The following is a 21273-nucleotide window of genomic DNA, read 5'->3' as shown; positions in this document are numbered from 1 at the left end:
ATAAGTAAATAATCCAAGGATACAGCATTTAATTAAGATAAAAAACAAACAAAAACATTTATTATCCAGGTTGAACCCAATGGACATCTATCTTTTTTATACCACAACAACTATGTAACTATGACACAGATTTCATTGCAGAAGTGATGGATTATGTCTGGATGGATGGTTTGACATCTGAGCCACTCACACTCCATTTTCCCAAGCATTATTATTGCACTACCATCTCTCCCCCTATTGACAGTATATATTGTATTACTGTACACTGGCGTATTTATAACTGATGCAGTGTGTGCTGTGTACATGGCACCTGAGGTCCAGGGGGGTCCACACCACACAGCCTGCACCCATCATTGATAGTACTTGCCCTCCGGAGTCATGCGGAGCAGCAGCAGCACTGGAGAAATCACTGGGAAAATAGCATGGTGACATTTTCCTGGTGATTTGCGCATGCGCAGTACGTAAGTCACTGGGAAAATGTCCGCCACGCTATTTTCCCAGAGATCTGCACTCTGGACTCTGGGACAGCACTAGGGTACCCTAGTGACGTTAGTGCCCAGAGCTACAGCGCTGTCGGCCCAGCTGGAGCCTGCACACCGCCCTCCTCCTCCTCCTCTCTAGATGCACCCCTGGTACTGTATAAAGGTATCGTGTTCTATAGAGGAGGGGCCCAGCTGGAGCCTGCACACCGCCCTCCTCCTCCTGCTCTCTAGATGCACCCCTGGTACTGTATAAAGGTATCGTGTTCTATAGAGGAGGGGCCCAGCTGGAGCCTGCACACCGCCCTCCTCCTGCTCTCTAGATGCACCCCTGGTACTGTATAAAGGTATCGTGTTCTATAGAGGAGGGGCCCAGCTGGAGCCTGCACAACGCCCTCCTCCTGCTCTCTAGATGCACCCCTGGTACTGTATAAAGGTATCGTGTTCTATAGAGGAGGGGCCCAGCTGGGGCCTGCACACCGCCCTCCTCCTCCTGCTCTCTAGATGCACCCCTGGTACTGTATAAAGGTATCGTGTTCTATAGAGGAGGGGCCCAGCTGGAGCCTGCACACCGCCCTCCTCCTCCTGCTCTCTAGATGCACCCCTGGTACTGTATAAAGGTATCGTGTTCTATAGAGGAGGGGCCCAGCTGGAGCCTGCACACCGCCCTCCTCCTGCTCTCTAGATGCACCCCTGGTACTGTATAAAGGTATCGTGTTCTATAGAGGAGGGGCCCAGCTGGAGCCTGCACACCGCCCTCCTCCTCCTGCTCTCTAGATGCACCCCTGGTACTGTATAAAGGTATCGTGTTCTATAGAGGAGGGGCCCAGCTGGAGCCTGCACACCGCCCTCCTCCTGCTCTCTAGATGCACCCCTGGTACTGTATAAAGGTATCGTGTTCTATAGAGGAGGGGCCCAGCTGGAGCCTGCACACCGCCCTCCTCCTCCTCTCTAGATGCACACCTGGTACTGTATAAAGGTATCGTGTTCTATAGAGGGGGGGCCCAGCTGGAGCCTGCACACCGCCCTCTTCCTGCACTCTAGATGCACCCCTGGTACTGTATAAAGGTATCGTGTTCTATAGAGGAGGGGCCCAGCTGGAGCCTGCACACCGCCCTCCTCCTCCTGCTTTCTAGATGCACCCCTGGTACTGTATAAAGGTATCGTGTTCTATAGAGGAGGGGCCCAGCTGGAGCCTGCACACCGCCCTCCTCCTCTCTAGATGCACCCCTGGTACTGTATAAAGGTATCGTGTTCTATAGAGGAGGGGCCCAGCTGGAGCCTGCACACCGCCCTCCTCCTCCTGCTCTCTAGATGCACCCCTGGTACTGTATAAAGGTATCGTGTTCTATAGAGGAGGGGCCCAGCTGGAGCCTGCACACCGCCCTCCTCCTCCTGCTCTCTAGATGCACCCCTGGTACTGTATAAAGGTATCGTGTTCTATAGAGGAGGGGCCCAGCTGGGGCCTGCACACCGCCCTCCTCCTCCTGCTCTCTAGATGCACCCCTGGTACTGTATAAAGGTATCGTGTTCTATAGAGGAGGGGCCCAGCTGGAGCCTGCACACCGCCCTCCTCCTCCTGCTCTCTAGATGCACCCCTGGTACTGTATAAAGGTATCGTGTTCTATAGAGGAGGGGCCCAGCTGGAGCCTGCACACCGCCCTCCTCCTGCTCTCTAGATGCACCCCTGGTACTGTATAAAGGTATCGTGTTCTATAGAGGAGGGGCCCAGCTGGAGCCTGCACACCGCCCTCCTCCTCCTGCTCTCTAGATGCACCCCTGGTACTGTATAAAGGTATCGTGTTCTATAGAGGAGGGGCCCAGCTGGAGCCTGCACACCGCCCTCCTCCTGCTCTCTAGATGCACCCCTGGTACTGTATAAAGGTATCGTGTTCTATAGAGGAGGGGCCCAGCTGGAGCCTGCACACCGCCCTCCTCCTCCTCTCTAGATGCACACCTGGTACTGTATAAAGGTATCGTGTTCTATAGAGGGGGGGCCCAGCTGGAGCCTGCACACCGCCCTCTTCCTGCACTCTAGATGCACCCCTGGTACTGTATAAAGGTATCGTGTTCTATAGAGGAGGGGCCCAGCTGGAGCCTGCACACCGCCCTCCTCCTCCTGCTTTCTAGATGCACCCCTGGTACTGTATAAAGGTATCGTGTTCTATAGAGGAGGGGCCCAGCTGGAGCCTGCACACCGCCCTCCTCCTCTCTAGATGCACCCCTGGTACTGTATAAAGGTATCGTGTTCTATAGAGGAGGGGCCCAGCTGGAGCCTGCACACCGCCCTCCTCCTCCTGCTCTCTAGATGCACCCCTGGTACTGTATAAAGGTATCGTGTTCTATAGAGGAGGGGCCCAGCTGGAGCCTGCACACCGCCCTCCTCCTCCTGCTCTCTAGATGCACCCCTGGTACTGTATAAAGGTATCGTGTTCTATAGAGGAGGGGCCCAGCTGGAGCCTGCACACCGCCCTCCTCCTGCTCTCTAGAGGCACCCCTGGTACTGTATAAAGGTATCGTGTTCTATAGAGGAGGGGCCCAGCTGGAGCCTGCACACCGCCCTCCTCCTGCTCTCTAGATGCACCCCTGGTACTGTATAAAGGTATCGTGTTCTATAGAGGAGGGGCCCAGCTGGAGCCTGCACACCGCCCTCCTCCTGCTCTCTAGATGCACCCCTGGTACTGTATAAAGGTATCGTGTTCTATAGAGGAGGGGCCCAGCTGGAGCCTGCACACCGCCCTCCTCCTCCTGCTCTCTAGATGCACCCCTGGTACTGTATAAAGGTATCGTGTTCTATAGAGGAGGGGCCCAGCTGGAGCCTGCACACCGCCCTCCTCCTGCTCTCTAGATGCACCCCTGGTACTGTATAAAGGTATCGTGTTCTATAGAGGAGGGGCCCAGCTGGAGCCTGCACACCGCCCTCCTCCTCCTGCTCTCTAGATGCACCCCTGGTACTGTATAAAGGTATCGTGTTCTATAGAGGAGGGGCCCAGCTGGAGCCTGCACACCGCCCTCCTCCTGCTCTCTAGATGCACCCCTGGTACTGTATAAAGGAATCGTGTTCTATAGAGGAGGGGCCCAGCTGGAGCCTGCACACCGCCCTCCTCCTCCTGCTCTCTAGATGCACCCCTGGTACTGTATAAAGGTATCATGTTCTATAGAGGAGGGGCCCAGCTGGAGCCTGCACACCGCCCTCCTCCTGCTCTCTAGATGCACCCCTGGTACTGTATAAAGGTATCGTGTTCTATAGAGGAGGGGCCCAGCTGGAGCCTGCACACCGCCCTCCTCCTCCTGCTCTCTAGATGCACCCCTGGTACTGTATAAAGGTATCATGTTCTATAGAGGAGGGGCCCAGCTGGAGCCTGCACACCGCCCTCCTCCTCCTGCTCTCTAGATGCACCCCTGGTACTGTATAAAGGTATCATGTTCTATAGAGGAGGGGCCCAGCTGGAGCCTGCACAACGCCCTCCTCCTCCTCTCTAGATGCACCCCTGGTACTGTATAAAGGTATCGTGTTCTATAGAGGAGGGGCCCAGCTGGAGCCTGCACACCGCCCTCCTCCTCCTGCTCTCTAGATGCACCCCTGGTACTGTATAAAGGTATCGTGTTCTATAGAGGAGGGGCCCAGCTGGAGCCTGCACACCGCCCTCCTCCTCCTGCTCTCTAGATGCACCCCTGGTACTGTATAAAGGTATTGTGTTCTATAGAGGAGGGGCCCAGCTTGGGCCTGCACACCGCCCTCCTCCTGCTCTCTAGATGCACCCCTGGTACTGTATAAAGGTATCGTGTTCTATAGAGGAGGGGCCCAGCTGGGGCCTGCACACCGCCCTCCTCCTCCTGCTCTCTAGATGCACCCCTGGTACTGTATAAAGGTATCGTGTTCTATAGAGGAGGGGCCCAGCTGGAGCCTGCACACCGCCCTCCTCCTCCTGCTCTCTAGATGCACCCCTGGTACTGTATAAAGGTATCGTGTACTATAGAGGAGGGGCCCAGCTGGAGCCTGCACACCGCCCTCCTCCTGCTCTCTAGATGCACCCCTGGTACTGTATAAAGGTATCGTGTTCTATAGAGGAGGGGCCCAGCTGGAGCCTGCACACCGCCCTCCTCCTGCTCTCTAGATGCACCCCTGGTACTGTATAAAGGTATCGTGTTCTATAGAGGAGGGGCCCAGCTGGAGCCTGCACACCGCCCTCCTCCTCCTGCTCTCTAGATGCACCCCTGGTACTGTATAAAGGTATCGTGTTCTATAGAGGAGGGGCCCAGCTGGAGCCTGCACACCGCCCTCCTCCTGCTCTCTAGATGCACCCCTGGTACTGTATAAAGGTATCGTGTTCTATAGAGGAGGGGCCCAGCTGGAGCCTGCACACCGCACTCCTCCTCCTGCTCTCTAGATGCACCCCTGGTACTGTATAAAGGTATCGTGTTCTATAGAGGAGGGGCCCAGCTGGGGCCTGCACACCGCCCTCCTCCTCCTGCTCTCTAGATGCACCCCTAGTACTGTATAAAGGTATCGTGTTCTATAGAGGAGGGGCCCAGCTGGAGCCTGCACACCGCCCTCCTCCTGCTCTCTAGATGCACCCCTGGTACTGTATAAAGGTATCGTGTTCTATAGAGGAGGGGCCCAGCTGGAGCCTGCACACCGCCCTCCTCCTCCTGCTCTCTAGATGCACCCCTGATACTGTATAAAGGTATCATGTTCTATATAGGAGGGGCCCAGCTGGAGCCTGCACAACGCCCTCCTCCTGCTCTCTAGATGCACCCCTGGTACTGTATAAAGGTATCGTGTTCTATAGAGGAGGGGCCCCGCTGGGACCTGCACACCGCCCTCCTCCTCCTGCTCTCTAGATGCACCCCTGGTACTGTATAAAGGTATCGTGTTCTATAGAGGAGGGGCCCATCTGGGGCCTGCACACCGCCCTCCTCCTCCTGCTCTCTAGATGCACCCCTGGTACTGTATAAAGGTATCGTGTTCTATAGAGGAGGGGCCCAGCTGGAGCCTGCACAACGCCCTCCTCCTGCTCTCTAGATGCACCCCTGGTACTGTATAAAGGTATTGTGTTCTATAGAGGAGGGGCCCAGCTGGAGCCTGCACACAGCCCTCCTCCTCCTCCTCTCTAGATGCACCCCTGGTACTGTATAAAGGTATCGTGTTCTATAGAGGAGGGGCCCAGCTGGGGCCTGCACACCGCCCTCCTCCTCCTCCTCCCTAGATGCACCCCTGGTACTGTATAAAGGTATCGTGTTCTATAGAGGAGGGGCCCAGCTGGAGCCTGCACAACGCCCTCCTCCTGCTCTCTAGATGCCCCCCTGGTACTGTATAAAGGTATCGTGTTCTATAGAGGAGGGGCCCAGCTGGAGCCTGCACACGGCCCCCCTCCTGCTCTCTAGATGCACCCCTGGTACTGTATAAAGGTATCGTGTTCTATAGAGGAGGGGCCCAGCTGGGGCCTGCACACCGCCCTCCTCCTGCTCTCTAGATGCACCCCTGGTACTGTATAAAGGTATCGTGTTCTATAGAGGAGGGGCCCAGCTGGAGCCTGCACACCGCCCTCCTCCTCCTGCTCTCTAGATGCACCCCTGGTACTGTATAAAGGTATCGTGTTCTATAGAGGAGTGGCCCAGCTGGGGCCTGCACACCGCCCTCCTCCTGCTCTCTAGATGCACCCCTGGTACTGTATAAAGATATCGTGTTCTATAGAGGAGGGGCCCAGCTGGGGCCTGCACACCGCCCTCCTCCTCCTGCTCTCTAGATGCACCCCTGGTACTGTATAAAGGTATCGTGTTCTATAGAGGAGGGGCCCAGCTGGAGCCTGCACACCGCCCTCCTCCTGCTCTCTAGATGCACCCCTGGTACTGTATAAAGGTATCGTGTTCTATAGAGGAGGGGCCCAGCTGGAGCCTGCACACCGCCCTCCTCCTCCTGCTCTCTAGATGCACCCCTGGTACTGTATAAAGGTATCGTGTTCTATAGAGGAGGGGCCTAGCTGGGGCCTGCACACCGCCCTCCTCCTGCTCTCTAGATGCACCCCTGGTACTGTATAAAGGTATCGTGTTCTATAGAGGAGGGGCCCAGCTGGAGCCTGCACACCACCCTCCTCCTCCTGCTCTCTAGATGCACCCCTGGTACTGTATAAAGGTATCGTGTTCTATAGAGGAGGGGCCCAGCTGGAGCCTGCACACCGCCCTCCTCCTGCTCTCTAGATGCACCCCTGGTACTGTATAAATGTATTGTGTTCTATAGAGGAGGGGCCCAGCTGGGGCCTGCACACCGCCCTCCTCCTCCTGCTCTCTAGATGCACCCCTGGTACTGTATAAAGGTATCGTGTTCTATAGAGGAGGGGCCCAGCTGGGGCCTGCACACCGCCCTCCTCCTTCTGCTCTCTAGATGCACCCCTGGTACTGTATAAAGGTATCGTGTTCTATAGAGGAGGGGCCCAGCTGGAGCCTGCACACCGCCCTCCTCCTTCTGCTCTCTAGATGCACCCCTGGTTCTGTATAAAGGTATCGTGTTCTATAGAGGAGGGGCCCAGCTGGGGCCTGCATACCGCCCTCCTCCTCCTCTCTTAATGCACCCCTGGTACTGTATAAAGGTATCGTGTTCTATAGAGGAGGGGCCCAGCTGGAGCCTGCACACCGCCCTCCTCCTCCTGCTCTCTAGATGCACCCCTGGTACTGTATAAAGGTATCGTGTTCTATAGAGGAGGGGCCCAGCTGGAGCCTGCACACCGCCCTCCTCCTCCTGCTCTCTAGATGCACCCCTGGTACTGTATAAAGGTATCGTGTTCTATAGAGGAGGGGCACAGCTGGGGCCTGCACACCGCCCTCCTCCTGCTCTCTAGATGCACCCCTGGTACTGTATAAAGGTATCGTGTTCTATAGAGGAGGGGCCCAGCTGGAGCCTGCACACCGCCCTCCTCCTCCTGCTCTCTAGATGCACCCCTGGTACTGTATAAAGGTATCGTGTTCTATAGAGGAGGGGCCCAGCTGGGGCCTGCACACCGCCCTCCTCCTGCTCTCTAGATGCACCCCTGGTACTGTATAAAGGTATCGTGTTCTATAGAGGAGGGGCCCAGCTGGGGCCTGCACACCGCCCTCCTCCTCCTGCTCTCTAGATGCACCCCTGGTACTGTATAAAGGTATCGTGTTCTATAGAGGAGGGGCCCAGCTGGAGCCTGCACACCGCCCTCCTCCTCTCTAGATGCACCCCTGGTACTGTATAAAGGTATCGTGTTCTATAGAGGAGGGGCCCAGCTGGAGCCTGCACACCGCCCTCCTCCTGCTCTCTAGATGCACCCCTGGTACTGTATAAAGGTATCGTGTTCTATAGAGGAGGGGCCCAGCTGGAGCCTGCACAACGCCCTCCTCCTCCTGCTCTCTAGATGCACCCCTGGTACTGTATAAAGGTATCGTGTTCTATAGAGGAGGGGCCCAGCTGGAGCCTGCACACCGCCCTCCTCCTCCTGCTCTCTAGATGCACCCCTGGTACTGTATAAAGGTATCGTGTTCTATAGAGGAGGGGCCCAGCTGGAGCCTGCACACCGCCCTCCTCCTCCTCCTCTCTAGATGCACCCCTGGTACTGTATAAAGGTATCGTGTTCTATAGAGGAGGGGCCCAGCTGGAGCCTGCACACCGCCCTCCTCCTCCTGCTCTCTAGATGCACCCCTGGTACTGTATAAAGGTATCGTGTTCTATAGAGGAGGGGCCCAGCTGGAGCCTGCACACCGCCCTCCTCCTCTCTAGATGCACCCCTGGTACTGTATAAAGGTATCGTGTTCTATAGAGGAGGGGCCCAGCTGGAGCCTGCACACCGCCCTCCTCCTCCTGCTCTCTAGATGCAAACCTGGTACTGTATAAAGGTATCGTGTTCTATAGAGGAGGGGCCCAGCTGGGTCCTGCACACCGCCCTCCTCCTCCTGCTCTCTAGATGCACCCCTGGTACTGTATAAAGGTATCGTGTTCTATAGAGGAGGGGCCCAGCTGGAGCCTGCACACCGCCCTCCTCCTCCTGCTCTCTAGATGCACCCCTGGTACTGTATAAAGGTATCGTGTTCTATAGAGGAGGGGCCCAGCTGGAGCCTGCACACCGCCCTCCTCCTCCTGCTTTCTAGATGCACCCCTGGTACTGTATAAAGGTATCGTGTTCTATAGAGGAGGGGCCCAGCTGGAGCCTGCACACCGCCCTCCTCCTCCTGCTCTCTAGATGCACCCCTGGTACTGTATAAAGGTATCGTGTTCTATAGAGGAGGGGCCCAGCTGGGGCCTGCACACCGCCCTCCTCCTCCTGCTCTCTAGATGCACCCCTGGTACTGTATAAAGGTATCGTGTTCTATAGAGGAGGGGCCCAGCTGGAGCCTGCACACCGCCCTCCTCCTGCTCTCTAGATGCACCCCTGGTACTGTATAAAGGTATCGTGTTCTATAGAGGAGGGGCCCAGCTGGGGCCTGCACACCGCCCTCCTCCTGCTCTCTAGATGCACCCCTGGTACTGTATAAAGGTATCGTGTTCTATAGAGGAGGGGCCCAGCTGGAGCCTGCACACCGCCCTCCTCCTCCTCCTCTCTAGATGCACCCCTGGTACTGTATAAAGGTATCGTGTTCTATAGAGGAGGGGCCCAGCTGGAGCCTGCACACCGCCCTCCTCCTCCTGCTCTCTAGATGCACCCCTGGAACTGTATAAAGGTATCGTGTTCTATAGAGGAGGGGCCCAGCTGGGGCCTGCACACCGCCCTCCTCCTCCTGCTCTCTAGATGCACCCCTGGTACTGTATAAAGGTATCGTGTTCTATAGAGGAGGGGCCCAGCTGGAGCCTGCACACCGCCCTCCTCCTCCTGCTCTCTAGATGCACCCCTGGTACTGTATAAAGGTATCGTGTTCTATAGAGGAGGGGCCCAGCTGGAGCCTGCACACCGCCCTCCTCCTCCTGCTCTCTAGATGCACCCCTGGTACTGTATAAAGGTATCGTGTTCTATAGAGGAGGGGCCCAGCTGGGGCCTGCACACCGCCCTCCTCCTCCTGCTCTCTAGATGCACCCCTGGTACTGTATAAAGGTATCGTGTTCTATAGAGGAGGGGCCCAGCTGGGGCTTGCACACCGCCCTCCTCCTCCTGCTCTCTAGATGCACCCCTGGTACTGTATAAAGGTATCGTGTTCTATAGAGGAGGGGCCCAGCTGGGGCCTGCACACCGCCCTCCTCCTCCTGCTCTCTAGATGCACCCCTGGTACTGTATAAAGGTATCGTGTTCTATAGAGGAGGGGCCCAGCTGGAGCCTGCACACCGCCCTCCTCCTCTCTAGATGCACCCCTGGTACTGTATAAAGGTATCGTGTTCTATAGAGGAGGGGCCCAGCTGGAGCCTGCACACCGCCCTCCTCCTGCTCTCTAGATGCACCCCTGGTACTGTATAAAGGTATCGTGTTCTATAGAGGAGGGGCCCAGCTGGAGCCTGCACAACGCCCTCCTCCTCCTGCTCTCTAGATGCACCCCTGGTACTGTATAAAGGTATCGTGTTCTATAGAGGAGGGGCCCAGCTGGAGCCTGCACACCGCCCTCCTCCTCCTGCTCTCTAGATGCACCCCTGGTACTGTATAAAGGTATCGTGTTCTATAGAGGAGGGGCCCAGCTGGAGCCTGCACACCGCCCTCCTCCTCCTCCTCTCTAGATGCACCCCTGGTACTGTATAAAGGTATCGTGTTCTATAGAGGAGGGGCCCAGCTGGAGCCTGCACACCGCCCTCCTCCTCCTGCTCTCTAGATGCACCCCTGGTACTGTATAAAGGTATCGTGTTCTATAGAGGAGGGGCCCAGCTGGAGCCTGCACACCGCCCTCCTCCTCTCTAGATGCACCCCTGGTACTGTATAAAGGTATCGTGTTCTATAGAGGAGGGGCCCAGCTGGAGCCTGCACACCGCCCTCCTCCTCCTGCTCTCTAGATGCAAACCTGGTACTGTATAAAGGTATCGTGTTCTATAGAGGAGGGGCCCAGCTGGGTCCTGCACACCGCCCTCCTCCTCCTGCTCTCTAGATGCACCCCTGGTACTGTATAAAGGTATCGTGTTCTATAGAGGAGGGGCCCAGCTGGAGCCTGCACACCGCCCTCCTCCTCCTGCTCTCTAGATGCACCCCTGGTACTGTATAAAGGTATCGTGTTCTATAGAGGAGGGGCCCAGCTGGAGCCTGCACACCGCCCTCCTCCTCCTGCTTTCTAGATGCACCCCTGGTACTGTATAAAGGTATCGTGTTCTATAGAGGAGGGGCCCAGCTGGAGCCTGCACACCGCCCTCCTCCTCCTGCTCTCTAGATGCACCCCTGGTACTGTATAAAGGTATTGTGTTCTATAGAGGAGGGGCCCAGCTGGGGCCTGCACACCGCCCTCCTCCTCCTGCTCTCTAGATGCACCCCTGGTACTGTATAAAGGTATCGTGTTCTATAGAGGAGGGGCCCAGCTGGAGCCTGCACACCGCCCTCCTCCTGCTCTCTAGATGCACCCCTGGTACTGTATAAAGGTATCGTGTTCTATAGAGGAGGGGCCCAGCTGGGGCCTGCACACCGCCCTCCTCCTGCTCTCTAGATGCACCCCTGGTACTGTATAAAGGTATCGTGTTCTATAGAGGAGGGGCCCAGCTGGAGCCTGCACACCGCCCTCCTCCTCCTCCTCTCTAGATGCACCCCTGGTACTGTATAAAGGTATCGTGTTCTATAGAGGAGGGGCCCAGCTGGAGCCTGCACACCGCCCTCCTCCTCCTGCTCTCTAGATGCACCCCTGGAACTGTATAAAGGTATCGTGTTCTATAGAGGAGGGGCCCAGCTGGGGCCTGCACACCGCCCTCCTCCTCCTGCTCTCTAGATGCACCCCTGGTACTGTATAAAGGTATCGTGTTCTATAGAGGAGGGGCCCAGCTGGAGCCTGCACACCGCCCTCCTCCTCCTGCTCTCTAGATGCACCCCTGGTACTGTATAAAGGTATCGTGTTCTATAGAGGAGGGGCCCAGCTGGAGCCTGCACACCGCCCTCCTCCTCCTGCTCTCTAGATGCACCCCTGGTACTGTATAAAGGTATCGTGTTCTATAGAGGAGGGGCCCAGCTGGGGCCTGCACACCGCCCTCCTCCTCCTGCTCTCTAGATGCACCCCTGGTACTGTATAAAGGTATCGTGTTCTATAGAGGAGGGGCCCAGCTGGGGCTTGCACACCGCCCTCCTCCTCCTGCTCTCTAGATGCACCCCTGGTACTGTATAAAGGTATCGTGTTCTATAGAGGAGGGGCCCAGCTGGGGCCTGCACATCGCCCTCCTCCTCCTGCTCTCTAGATGCACCCCTGGTACTGTATAAAGGTATCGTATTCTATAGAGGAGGGGCCCAGCTGGGGCCTGCACACCGCCCTCCTCCTCCTGCTCTCTAGATGCACCCCTGGTACTGTATAAAGGTATCGTGTTCTATAGAGGAGGGGCCCAGCTGGGGCCTGCACACCGCCCTCCTCCTCCTGCTCTCTAGATGCACCCCTGGTACTGTATAAAGGTATCGTGTTCTATAGAGGAGGGGCCCAGCTGGAGCCTGCACACCGCCCTCCTCCTGCTCTCTAGATGCACCCCTGGTACTGTATAAAGGTATCGTGTTCTATAGAGGAGGGGCCCAGCTGGGGCTTGCACACCGCCCTCCTCCTCCTGCTCTCTAGATGCACCCCTGGTACTGTATAATGGTATCGTGTTCTATAGAGGAGGGGCCCAGCTGGGGCCTGCACATCGCCCTCCTCCTCCTGCTCTCTAGATGCACCCCTGGTACTGTATAAAGGTATCGTATTCTATAGAGGAGGGGCCCAGCTGGGGCCTGCACACCGCCCTCCTCCTCCTGCTCTCTAGATGCACCCCTGGTACTGTATAAAGGTATCGTGTTCTATAGAGGAGGGGCCCAGCTGGAGCCTGCACAACGCCCTCCTCCTGCTCTCTAGATGCACCCCTGGTACTGTATAAAGGTATCGTGTTCTATAGAGGAGGGGCCCAGCTGGAGCCTGCACACCGCCCTCCTCCTCCTGCTCTCTAGATGCACCCCTGGTACTGTATAAAGGTATCGTGTTCTATAGAGGAGGGGCCCAGCTGGGGCCTGCACATCGCCCTCCTCCTCCTGCTCTCTAGATGCACCCCTGGTACTGTATAATGGTATCGTGTTCTATAGAGGAGGGGCCCAGCTGGGGCCTGCACATCGCCCTCCTCCTCCTGCTCTCTAGATGCACCCCTGGTACTGTATAAAGGTATCGTATTCTATAGAGGAGGGGCCCAGCTGGGGCCTGCACACCGCCCTCCTCCTCCTGCTCTCTAGATGCACCCCTGGTACTGTATAAAGGTATCGTGTTCTATAGAGGAGGGGCCCAGCTGGGGCCTGCACACCGCCCTCCTCCTGCTCTCTAGATGCACCCCTGGTACTGTATAAAGGTATCGTGTTCTATAGAGGAGGGGCCCAGCTGGAGCCTGCACACCGCCCTCCTCCTCCTGCTCTCTAGATGCACCCCTGGTACTGTATAAAGGTATCATGTTCTATAGAGGAGGGGCCCAGCTGGAGCCTGCACACCGCCCTCCTCCTCCTGCTCTCTAGATGCACCCCTGGTACTGTATAAAGGTATCGTGCTCTATAGAGGGATAATATCACTTTGAAATGTATTTCATTGTAAGGTCTGTGACACCATAGTGTGACTGTGGCTCTTACTGAGAGTCTGATACATTATTCTACTTATACACATGACTTTTATGACTACTGCTGATAATAATAATAATAATAATAGTGTGTCTAGAGGAACTTACTGTCCGGACACGTGGCTAACGCCCCTCTGGTGACCACGTTGATGCACGTAACTTTGGCATTGTTCAGAATCTTAGTGACTGAAAATGGTGACACGTTACAAATCAGATTATGGAAAGAGAAGAGACGTACATGAATCGCGCTGTTTGCAGAGCACCTGTCTATGAATATAACCACTGGGCACGATTAGGGAGATGGATAATAACTCAGCTGTGATACGTAATAAGACAACAAGAAAGCATGTTATAACAATCATTAATAGATAGAATTATTTCCCACACTGACAGCGGCATAGTGCAGGTATCTATGCAACAATCTGCTATGCCATGCACACTGGGAGCCATGGCCTCCACTAGCTTCCACTGGGGCACACCTGGATGGAGGACCTCTCTGATTTGGGAAGGGGTAGGGATGGGAATCATATGATGTTTCGTCAAAACCATTAATGGTTTGGTTCCAATGGCCAATGGCTAACTCTGCAATGGTCAGGACCCAACGTTTCCTCACCATCACAGGTCTACTGATCGATTGGGTGCCGGCAGGATGGTCCATTATATAACAGGCATACATTCTGTCTCCATGGTTGCACACTGGAGCTGAGAAGAGGTCCAGAAGCACACCTCTCCGACACCCCACACAACCCCATCAACCTACTTCTTTCCTCCACTCTGCCTGTGTCAATCATTACAGCTGTGCCTTACCCTCCTCCGGCTGCCCTCAACTCTTCCATTCTTGTGATGTGTAAGGAAATAGGAAGAGGACCATGCTACTGTACCTTACTCCTGAACAGATACAGCGGGACACAGCTCATGCACAGAGCAAACAATTGCATGATGATGCACCCACATGAGGATACATGGGCATGCAAGCATCGTCCATTTCTTTTGCTGTTCTGCATAAGCTATCGGGGGTGGTGCAGTGGTACATGACCAGCGGATATCAGAAGAGAGAACAGTGGGAGGAGTAGCAATTACACGTGGGCTCTGCAGCAATACAGTGGTAGTGAGGGAGTGGGGGGACAAAGACCAACAGTGGTATGAGGAGGCAAGAAGTGGGGAAGCAAGAGGAGAACGTATGAAAGACAGGAGTTTAGAGAGCGTGAGAGAGACAGGGAAAGAGGCAGAGATAGACAAAGGGACAAAAAAATGGGGAGGAAGAAGGAGAGAGATGGGGAAAATGGTTAATGTAGACAGAGAGAAAGAGGGCTAGAGAGATGGGGAGGAAAAGGGAGAGCAACAAGGAAAGAGGTGGAGGTAGACAGAGACATGTGGTAAGAGAGATGGGGAGTAAGAGTTAGACAAAGAGAGGGCCAGAGAGATAGGGGAGGAAGATGGAGAGAGACAGGGAAAGGGTTGGATCTATACAGAGAGACAGAGGGCCAGAGAGAAGGGGAGGAAGAGGGAAAGAGATGGAGGGAGACAAGGATAGTAAAGTGATGTGGAGGAAATGGTAGAGAGACAGATAAAAAGGCAGAGTCAAACCATGAGATGTGGGCGAGAGAGAGATGAGGAAGAGGGAGAGAGTCAGATAAAGAAGTGGAGGTAGACAGAGAGATGGGGTGAAAGAGGTGAGGAAGAGGGAGAGAGTCAGATAAAGAAGTGGAGGTAGACAGAGAGATGGGGGTGAGAGAGATGAGGAAGAGGGAGAGAGTCAGATAAAGAAGTGGAGGTAGACAGAAAGATGGGGGTGAGAGAGGTGAGGAAGAGGGAGAGAGTCAGATAAAGAAGTGGAGGTAGACAGAGAGATGGGGTGAGAGAGGTGAGGAAGAGGGAGAGAGTCAGATAAAGAAGTGGAGGTAGACAGAAAGATGGGGGTGAGAGAGATGAGGAAGAGGGAGAGAGTCAGATAAAGAAGTGGAGGTAGACAGAGAGATGGGGGTGAGAGAGGTGAGGAAGAGGGAGAGAGTCAGATAAAGAAGTGGAGGTAGACAGAGAGATGGGGGTGAGAGAGATGAGGAAGAGGGAGAGAGTCAGATAAAGAAGTGGAGGTAGACAGAAAGATGGGGGTGAGAGAGGTGAGGAAGAGGGAGAGAGTCAGATAAAGAAGTGGAGGTAGACAGAGAGATGGGGGTGAGAGAGATGAGGAAGAGGGAGAGAGTCAGATAAAGAAGTGGAGGTAGACAGAAAGATGGGGGTGAGAGAGGTGAGGAAGAGGGAGAGAGTCAGATAAAGAAGTGGAGGTAGACAGAAAGATGGGGGTGAGAGAGATGAGGAAGAGGGAGAGAGTCAGATAAAGAAGTGGAGGTAGACAGAGAGATGGGGGTGAGAGAGATGAGGAAGAGGGAGAGAGTCAGATAAAGAAGTCGAGGTAGACAGAAAGATGGGGGTGAGAGAGGTGAGGAAGAGGGAGAGAGTCAGATAAAGAAGTGGAGGTAGACAGAAAGATGGGGGTGAGAGAGATGAGGAAGAGGGAGAGAGTCAGATAAAGAAGTGGAGGTAGACAGAGAGATGGGGTGAGAGAGGTGAGGAAGAGGGAGAGAGTCAGATAAAGAAGTGGAGGTAGACAGAGAGATGGGGGTGAGAGAGATGAGGAAGAGGGAGAGGAGGGAGAGAGTCAGATAAAGAAGTGGAGGTAGACAAAGAGATGGGGTGAGAGAGATGAGGAAGAGGGAGAGAGTCAGATAAAGAAGTGGAGGTAGACAGAGAGATGGGGGTGAGAGAGATGAGGAAGAGGGAGAGAGTCAGATAAAGAAGTGGAGGTAGACATAAAGATGGGGGTGAGAGAGGTGAGGAAGAGGGAGAGAGTCAGATGAAGAAGTGGAGGTAGACAGAAAGAAGGGGGTGAGAGAGATGAGGAAGAGGGGGAGAGTCAGATAAAGATGTGGAGGTAGACAGAGAGATGGGGGTGAGAGAGATGAGGAAGAGGGAGAGAGTCAGATAAAGAAGTGGAGGTAGACAGAGAGATGGGGGTGAGAGAGATGAGGAAGAGGGAGAGAGTCAGATAAAGAAGTGGAGGTAGACAGAGAGATGGGGGTGAGAGAGATGAGGAAGAGGGAGAGAGTCAGATAAAGAAGTGGAGGTAGACAGAAAGATGGGGGTGAGAGAGGTGAGGAAGAGTGAGAGAGTCAGATAAAGAAGTGGAGGTAGACAAAGAGATGGGGTGAGAGAGGTGAGGAAGAGGGAGAGAGTCAGATAAAGAAGTGGAGGTAGACAGAAAGATGGGGGTGAGAGAGATGAGGAAGAGGGAGAGAGTCAGATAAAGAAGTGGAGGTAGACAGAGAGATGGGGTGAGAGAGGTGAGAAAGAGGGAGAGAGTCAGATAAAGAAGTGGAGGTAGACAGAAAGATGGGGTGAGAGAGGTGAGGAAGAGGGAGTGAGTCAGATAAAGAAGTGGAGGTAGACAGAGAGATGGGGTGAGAGAGAGAGATGAGGAAGAGGGAGAGAGTCAGATAAAGAAGTGGAGGTAGACAGAGAGATGGGGGTGAGAGAGATGAGGAAGAGGGAGAGAGTCAGATAAAGAAGTGGAGGTAGACAGAAAGATGGGGGTGAGAGAGGTGAGGAAGAGGGAGAGAGTCAGATAAAGAAGTGGAGGAAGACAGAAAGATGGGGATGAGAGAGGTGAGGAAGAAGGAGAGAGTCAGATAAAGAAGTGGAGGTAGACACAAAGATGGGGGTGAGAGAGATGAGGAAGAGGGAGAGAGTCAGATAAAGAAGTGGAGGTAGACAAAGAGATGGGGTGAGAGAGGTGAGGAAGAGGGAGAGAGTCAGATAAAGAAGTGGAGGTAGACAGAAAGATGGGGGTGAGAGAGATGAGGAAGATGGAGAGAGTCAGATAAAGAAGTGGAGGTAGACAGAAAGATGGGGGTGAGAGAGATGAGGAAGATGGAGAGAGTCAGATAAAGAAGTGGAGGTAGACAGAAAGATGGGGTGAGAGAGGTGAGGAAGAGGGAGAGAGTCAGATAAAGAAGTGGAGGTAGACAGAGAGGTGGGGTGAGAGGTGAGGAAGAGGGAGAGAGTCAGATAAAGAAGTGGAGGTAGACAGAAAGATGGGGTGAGAGAGGTGAGGAAGAGGGAGAGAGTCAGATAAAGAAGTGGAGGTAGACAGAAAGATGGGGGTGAGAGAGATGAGGAAGAGGGAGAGAGTCAGATAAAGAAGTGGAGGTAGACAGAAAGATGGGGGTGAGAGAGATGAGGAAGAGGGAGAGAGTCAGATAAAGAAGTGGAGGTAGACAAAAAGATGGGGGTGAGAGAGATGAGGAAGAGGGAGAGAGTCAGATAAAGAAGTGGAGGTAGACAGAAAGATGGAGGTGAGAGAGGTGAGGAAGAGGGAGAGAGTCAGATAAAAAAGTGGAGGTAGACAGAAAGATGGGGGTGAGAGAGATGATGAAGAGGGAGAGAGTCAGATAAAGAAGTGGAGTTAGACAGAAAGATGGGGTGAGAGAGGTGAGGAAGAGGGAGAGAGTCAGATAAAGAAGTGGAGGTAGACAGAAAGATGGGGTGAGAGAGGTGAGGAAGAGGGAGTGAGTCAGATAAAGAAGTGGAGGTAGACAGAGAGATGGGGGTGAGAGAGGTGAGGAAGAGGGAGAGAGTCAGATAAAGAAGTGGAGGTAGACAGAAAGATGGGGATGAGAGAGGTGAGGAAGAAGGAGAGCGTCAGATAAAGAAGTGGAGGTAGACAGAAAGATGGGGTGAGAGAGGTGAGGAAGAGGGAGAGAGTCAGATAAAGAAGTGGAGGTAGACACAAAGATGGGGGTGAGAGAGATGAGGAAGAGGGAGAGAGTCAGATAAAGAAGTGGAGGTAGACAAAGAGATGGGGTGAGAGAGGTGAGGAAGAGGGAGAGAGTCAGATAAAGAAGTGGAGGTAGACAGAAAGATGGGGGTGAGAGAGATGAGGAAGATGGAGAGAGTCAGATAAAGAAGTGGAGGTAGACAAAGAGATGGGGTGAGAGAGGTGAGAAAGAGGGAAAGAGTCAGATAAAGAAGTGGAGGTATACAGAAAGATGGGGGTGAGAGAGATGAGGAAGAGGGAGAGAGTCAGATAAAGAAGTGGAGGTAGACAGAAAGATGGGGGTGAGAGGTGAGGAAGAGGGAGAGAGTCAGATAAAGAAGTGGAGGTAGACAGAAAGATGGGGGTGAGAGGTGAGGAAGAGGGAGAGAGTCAGATAAAGAAGTGGAGGTAGACAGAGAGATGGGGTGAGAGGTGAGGAAGAGGGAGAGAGTCAGATAAAGAAGTGGAGGTAGACAGAAAGATGGGGTGAGAGAGGTGAGGAAGAGGGAGAGAGTCAGATAAAGAAGTGGAGGTAGACAGAAAGATGGGGGTGAGAGAGATGAGGAAGAGGGAGAGAGTCAGATAAAGAAGTGGAGGTAGACAGAAAGATGGGGGTGAGAGAGATGAGGTAGAGGGAGAGAGTCAGATAAAGAAGTGGATGTAGACAGAGAGATGGGGGTGAGAGAGGTGAGGAAGAGGGAGAGAGTCAGATAAAGAAGTCGAGGTAGACAGAGAGATGGGGGTGAGAGAGGTGAGGAAGAGGGAGAGAGTCAGATAAAGAAGTGGAGGTAGACAGAGAGATGGGGGTGAGAGAGATGAGGAAGAGGGAGAGAGTCAGATAAAGAAGTGGAGGTAGACAGAGAGATGGGGGTGAGAGAGATGAGGAAGAGGGAGAGAGTCAGATAAAGAAGTGGAGGTAGACAGAGAGATGGGGGTGAGAGAGGTGAGGAAGAGGGAGAGAGTCAGATAAAGAAGTGGAGGTAGACAAAGAGATGGGGGTGAGAGAGGTGAGGAAGACGGAGAGAGTCAGATAAAGAAGTGGAGGTAGACAGAGAGATGGGGGTGAGAGAGATGAGGAAGAGGGAGAGAGTCAGATAAAGAAGTGGAGGTAGACAGAGAGATGGGGGTGAGAGAGGTGAGGAAGAGGGAGAGAGTCAGATAAAGAAGTGGAGGTAGACAAAGAGATGGGGGTGAGAGAGGTGAGGAAGACGGAGAGAGTCAGATAAAGAAGTGGAGGTAGACAAAGAGATGGGGTGAGAGAGGTGAGGAAGAGGGATAGAGTCAGATAAAGAAGTGGAGGTAGACAGAGAGATGGGGGTGAGAGAGATGAGGAAGAGGGAGAGAGTCAGATAAAGAAGTGGAGGTAGACAGAAAGATGGGGTGAGAGAGGTGAGGAAGAGGGAGAGATTCAGATAAAGAAGTGGAGGTAGACAGAAAGATGGGGGTGAGAGAGGTGAGGAAGAGTGAGAGAGTCAGATAAAGAAGTGGAGGTAGACAAAGAGATGGGGTGAGAGAGGTGAGGAGTGCCGTAATCCATCATGTTATTCCAAAATATATTAGTATTCAGATTGTATGTGGTATCCATGTATATTCTGTATGGAATGTAATTTCTAAAACTGTATGACAGAGGTTCTCAAACGTGGTAAAACCTGGACCATTGGGCACCTTGAGGACCATGTTTGAGATCCACTGCTGTACATGCCATTCTGTAATTAACTCCAGGTAATTGAACTGAGTCAGGGAACATCTCAGATTTCCTATCTCTCCTCTGCTAGGAATGTTTACTATAAACCGCAGGGGGTTGTGTGTAGCTCACCCTATATTTCCGACCACCCCAATGAGGAGACAGGACATCCATAGAGGTGGTGAATTCGTTTGAAGTATGGTAACAGAAATTTCTTAAGAGCATAATTCAGTCCTTCCTGATTAAGTCCATAAAACTCCCCAGTATATATGTAAATTAACAGGTCTTAGGCTTCAAACAGAATGAAACAAGTCATTAACTGCTCCTGCTGGTTTAGCAGGGAAACCCCTGGGTTATGGGCACACAGAGGAACTTCAGATACCTAAGCACAAACAACCAATTCTGGTTTTGAAAGGGTTAAAAATCCTCAATGGTGGGGTCCAAATATCAAGACTGGAGATAGAGCTGCCTGTTTAGCTGAATGCAGTCTGCATTACCTAAGTAGAGTCCAGCATGACTGGTTCTGTATAGACCGTCTCTAACTTTACTCCTTCATGACAAGAATTCTCAAGTTACGTAATGAGGACTCTGGGTTTGTTCTATACTTTTATTATTTTCTCTGAGATATCTGAGATCTGTGTGTACTGTTAAAATGATCATATAATTCTTTGTAATCCTTACTTTATGGTGGAGAAAGACCAAGAGACAGGAGTGAGAGAAAGATAGTGAGGAAGATGGAGAGAGGCAGGGGAAGAGACAGACGTAGACAGAGGGAAGGGGGTGGAAAAAGACGAAGAGAAGAGGGTGAGAGAGAGATAGTGAAGAAGAGGGAGAGAGGCAGATGTGGACAGAGGGAAGGGGTGAGAGAGAAGGGGAGGGAGAGACAGGGGAAGAGGCAGATGTGGACAGAGAGAAGAGGGTGAGAGAGATAGGGATGAAGAGGGAGAGAGACAGGGGAAGAGGCAGATATAGATAGAGAGAAGGGGATGAGTGTGTGTAAGAGAGAGAGGGGGAGAGATACAGGGAAAAAGGTGGAGAAAGGCCAAGAGAAGAGGGTGAGAGAAAGACGGGGAGGAAGAGGGAGAGATACAGGGCAAGTGGTGGAGAAAGACCAAGAGAAGAGGGTGAGAGAGAGATTGGAAGGAAGAGGGAGAGAGGCAGGGAAAGTGGTGGAGAAAGATGAAGAGAAGAGGGTGAGGGAGAGATTGGGAGGAAGAGGGAGACAGGTAGGGGAAGAGGCAGATGTAGACAGAGGGAAGGGAATGAGAAAGATGGGGAGGAAGAGGGAGAGATACAGGGCAAGTGGTGGAGAAAGACCAAGAGACAGGGGTGAGAGAAACATAAGGAGGAAGATGGAGAAATGCAGTGAAAGAGGCAGATGTAGACAGAGAGAAGGGGTGAGAGAGAGATGGGGAGGAAGAGGGAGAGAGACAGAGGAAGAGGCAGATATAGACAGAGAGAAGGGGTGAGAGAGAGATGGGGAGGAAGAGGGAGAGAGACAGAGGAAGAGGCAGAGAAGGGGGTGATACAGAGATTTAGAGGAAGAGGAAGAGATACAGGGGAAAAGGGTGAATAAAGGCCAAGAGAAGAGAGTGAGAGAGAGATGTGGAGGAAGAGG

General features: G+C 53.4%; 1 protein-coding gene across 2 annotated transcripts in view; it reads right to left on the bottom strand.

Moving 5' to 3' along the window:
• Positions 1–21273, bottom strand: part of LOC134939340 (resistin-like) — a 31682-nt gene that overhangs the window by 5632 nt on the left and 4777 nt on the right. For both annotated transcript variants that reach the window (XM_063932789.1, XM_063938655.1), the window contains exon 3: positions 13267–13344. In XM_063932789.1, coding sequence (XP_063788859.1) covers positions 13267–13344 — 78 coding nt within the window. The remainder of the gene's footprint in view (positions 1–13266; positions 13345–21273) is intronic.

This window comes from Pseudophryne corroboree, chromosome 1, assembly GCF_028390025.1.
Source record: "Pseudophryne corroboree isolate aPseCor3 chromosome 1, aPseCor3.hap2, whole genome shotgun sequence".
NCBI classification, from domain to species: Eukaryota; Metazoa; Chordata; class Amphibia; order Anura; family Myobatrachidae; genus Pseudophryne; species Pseudophryne corroboree.
The sequence above is the reverse complement of the archived record's forward strand: the minus strand, read 5'-3'. Positions and strand labels throughout refer to the sequence as shown.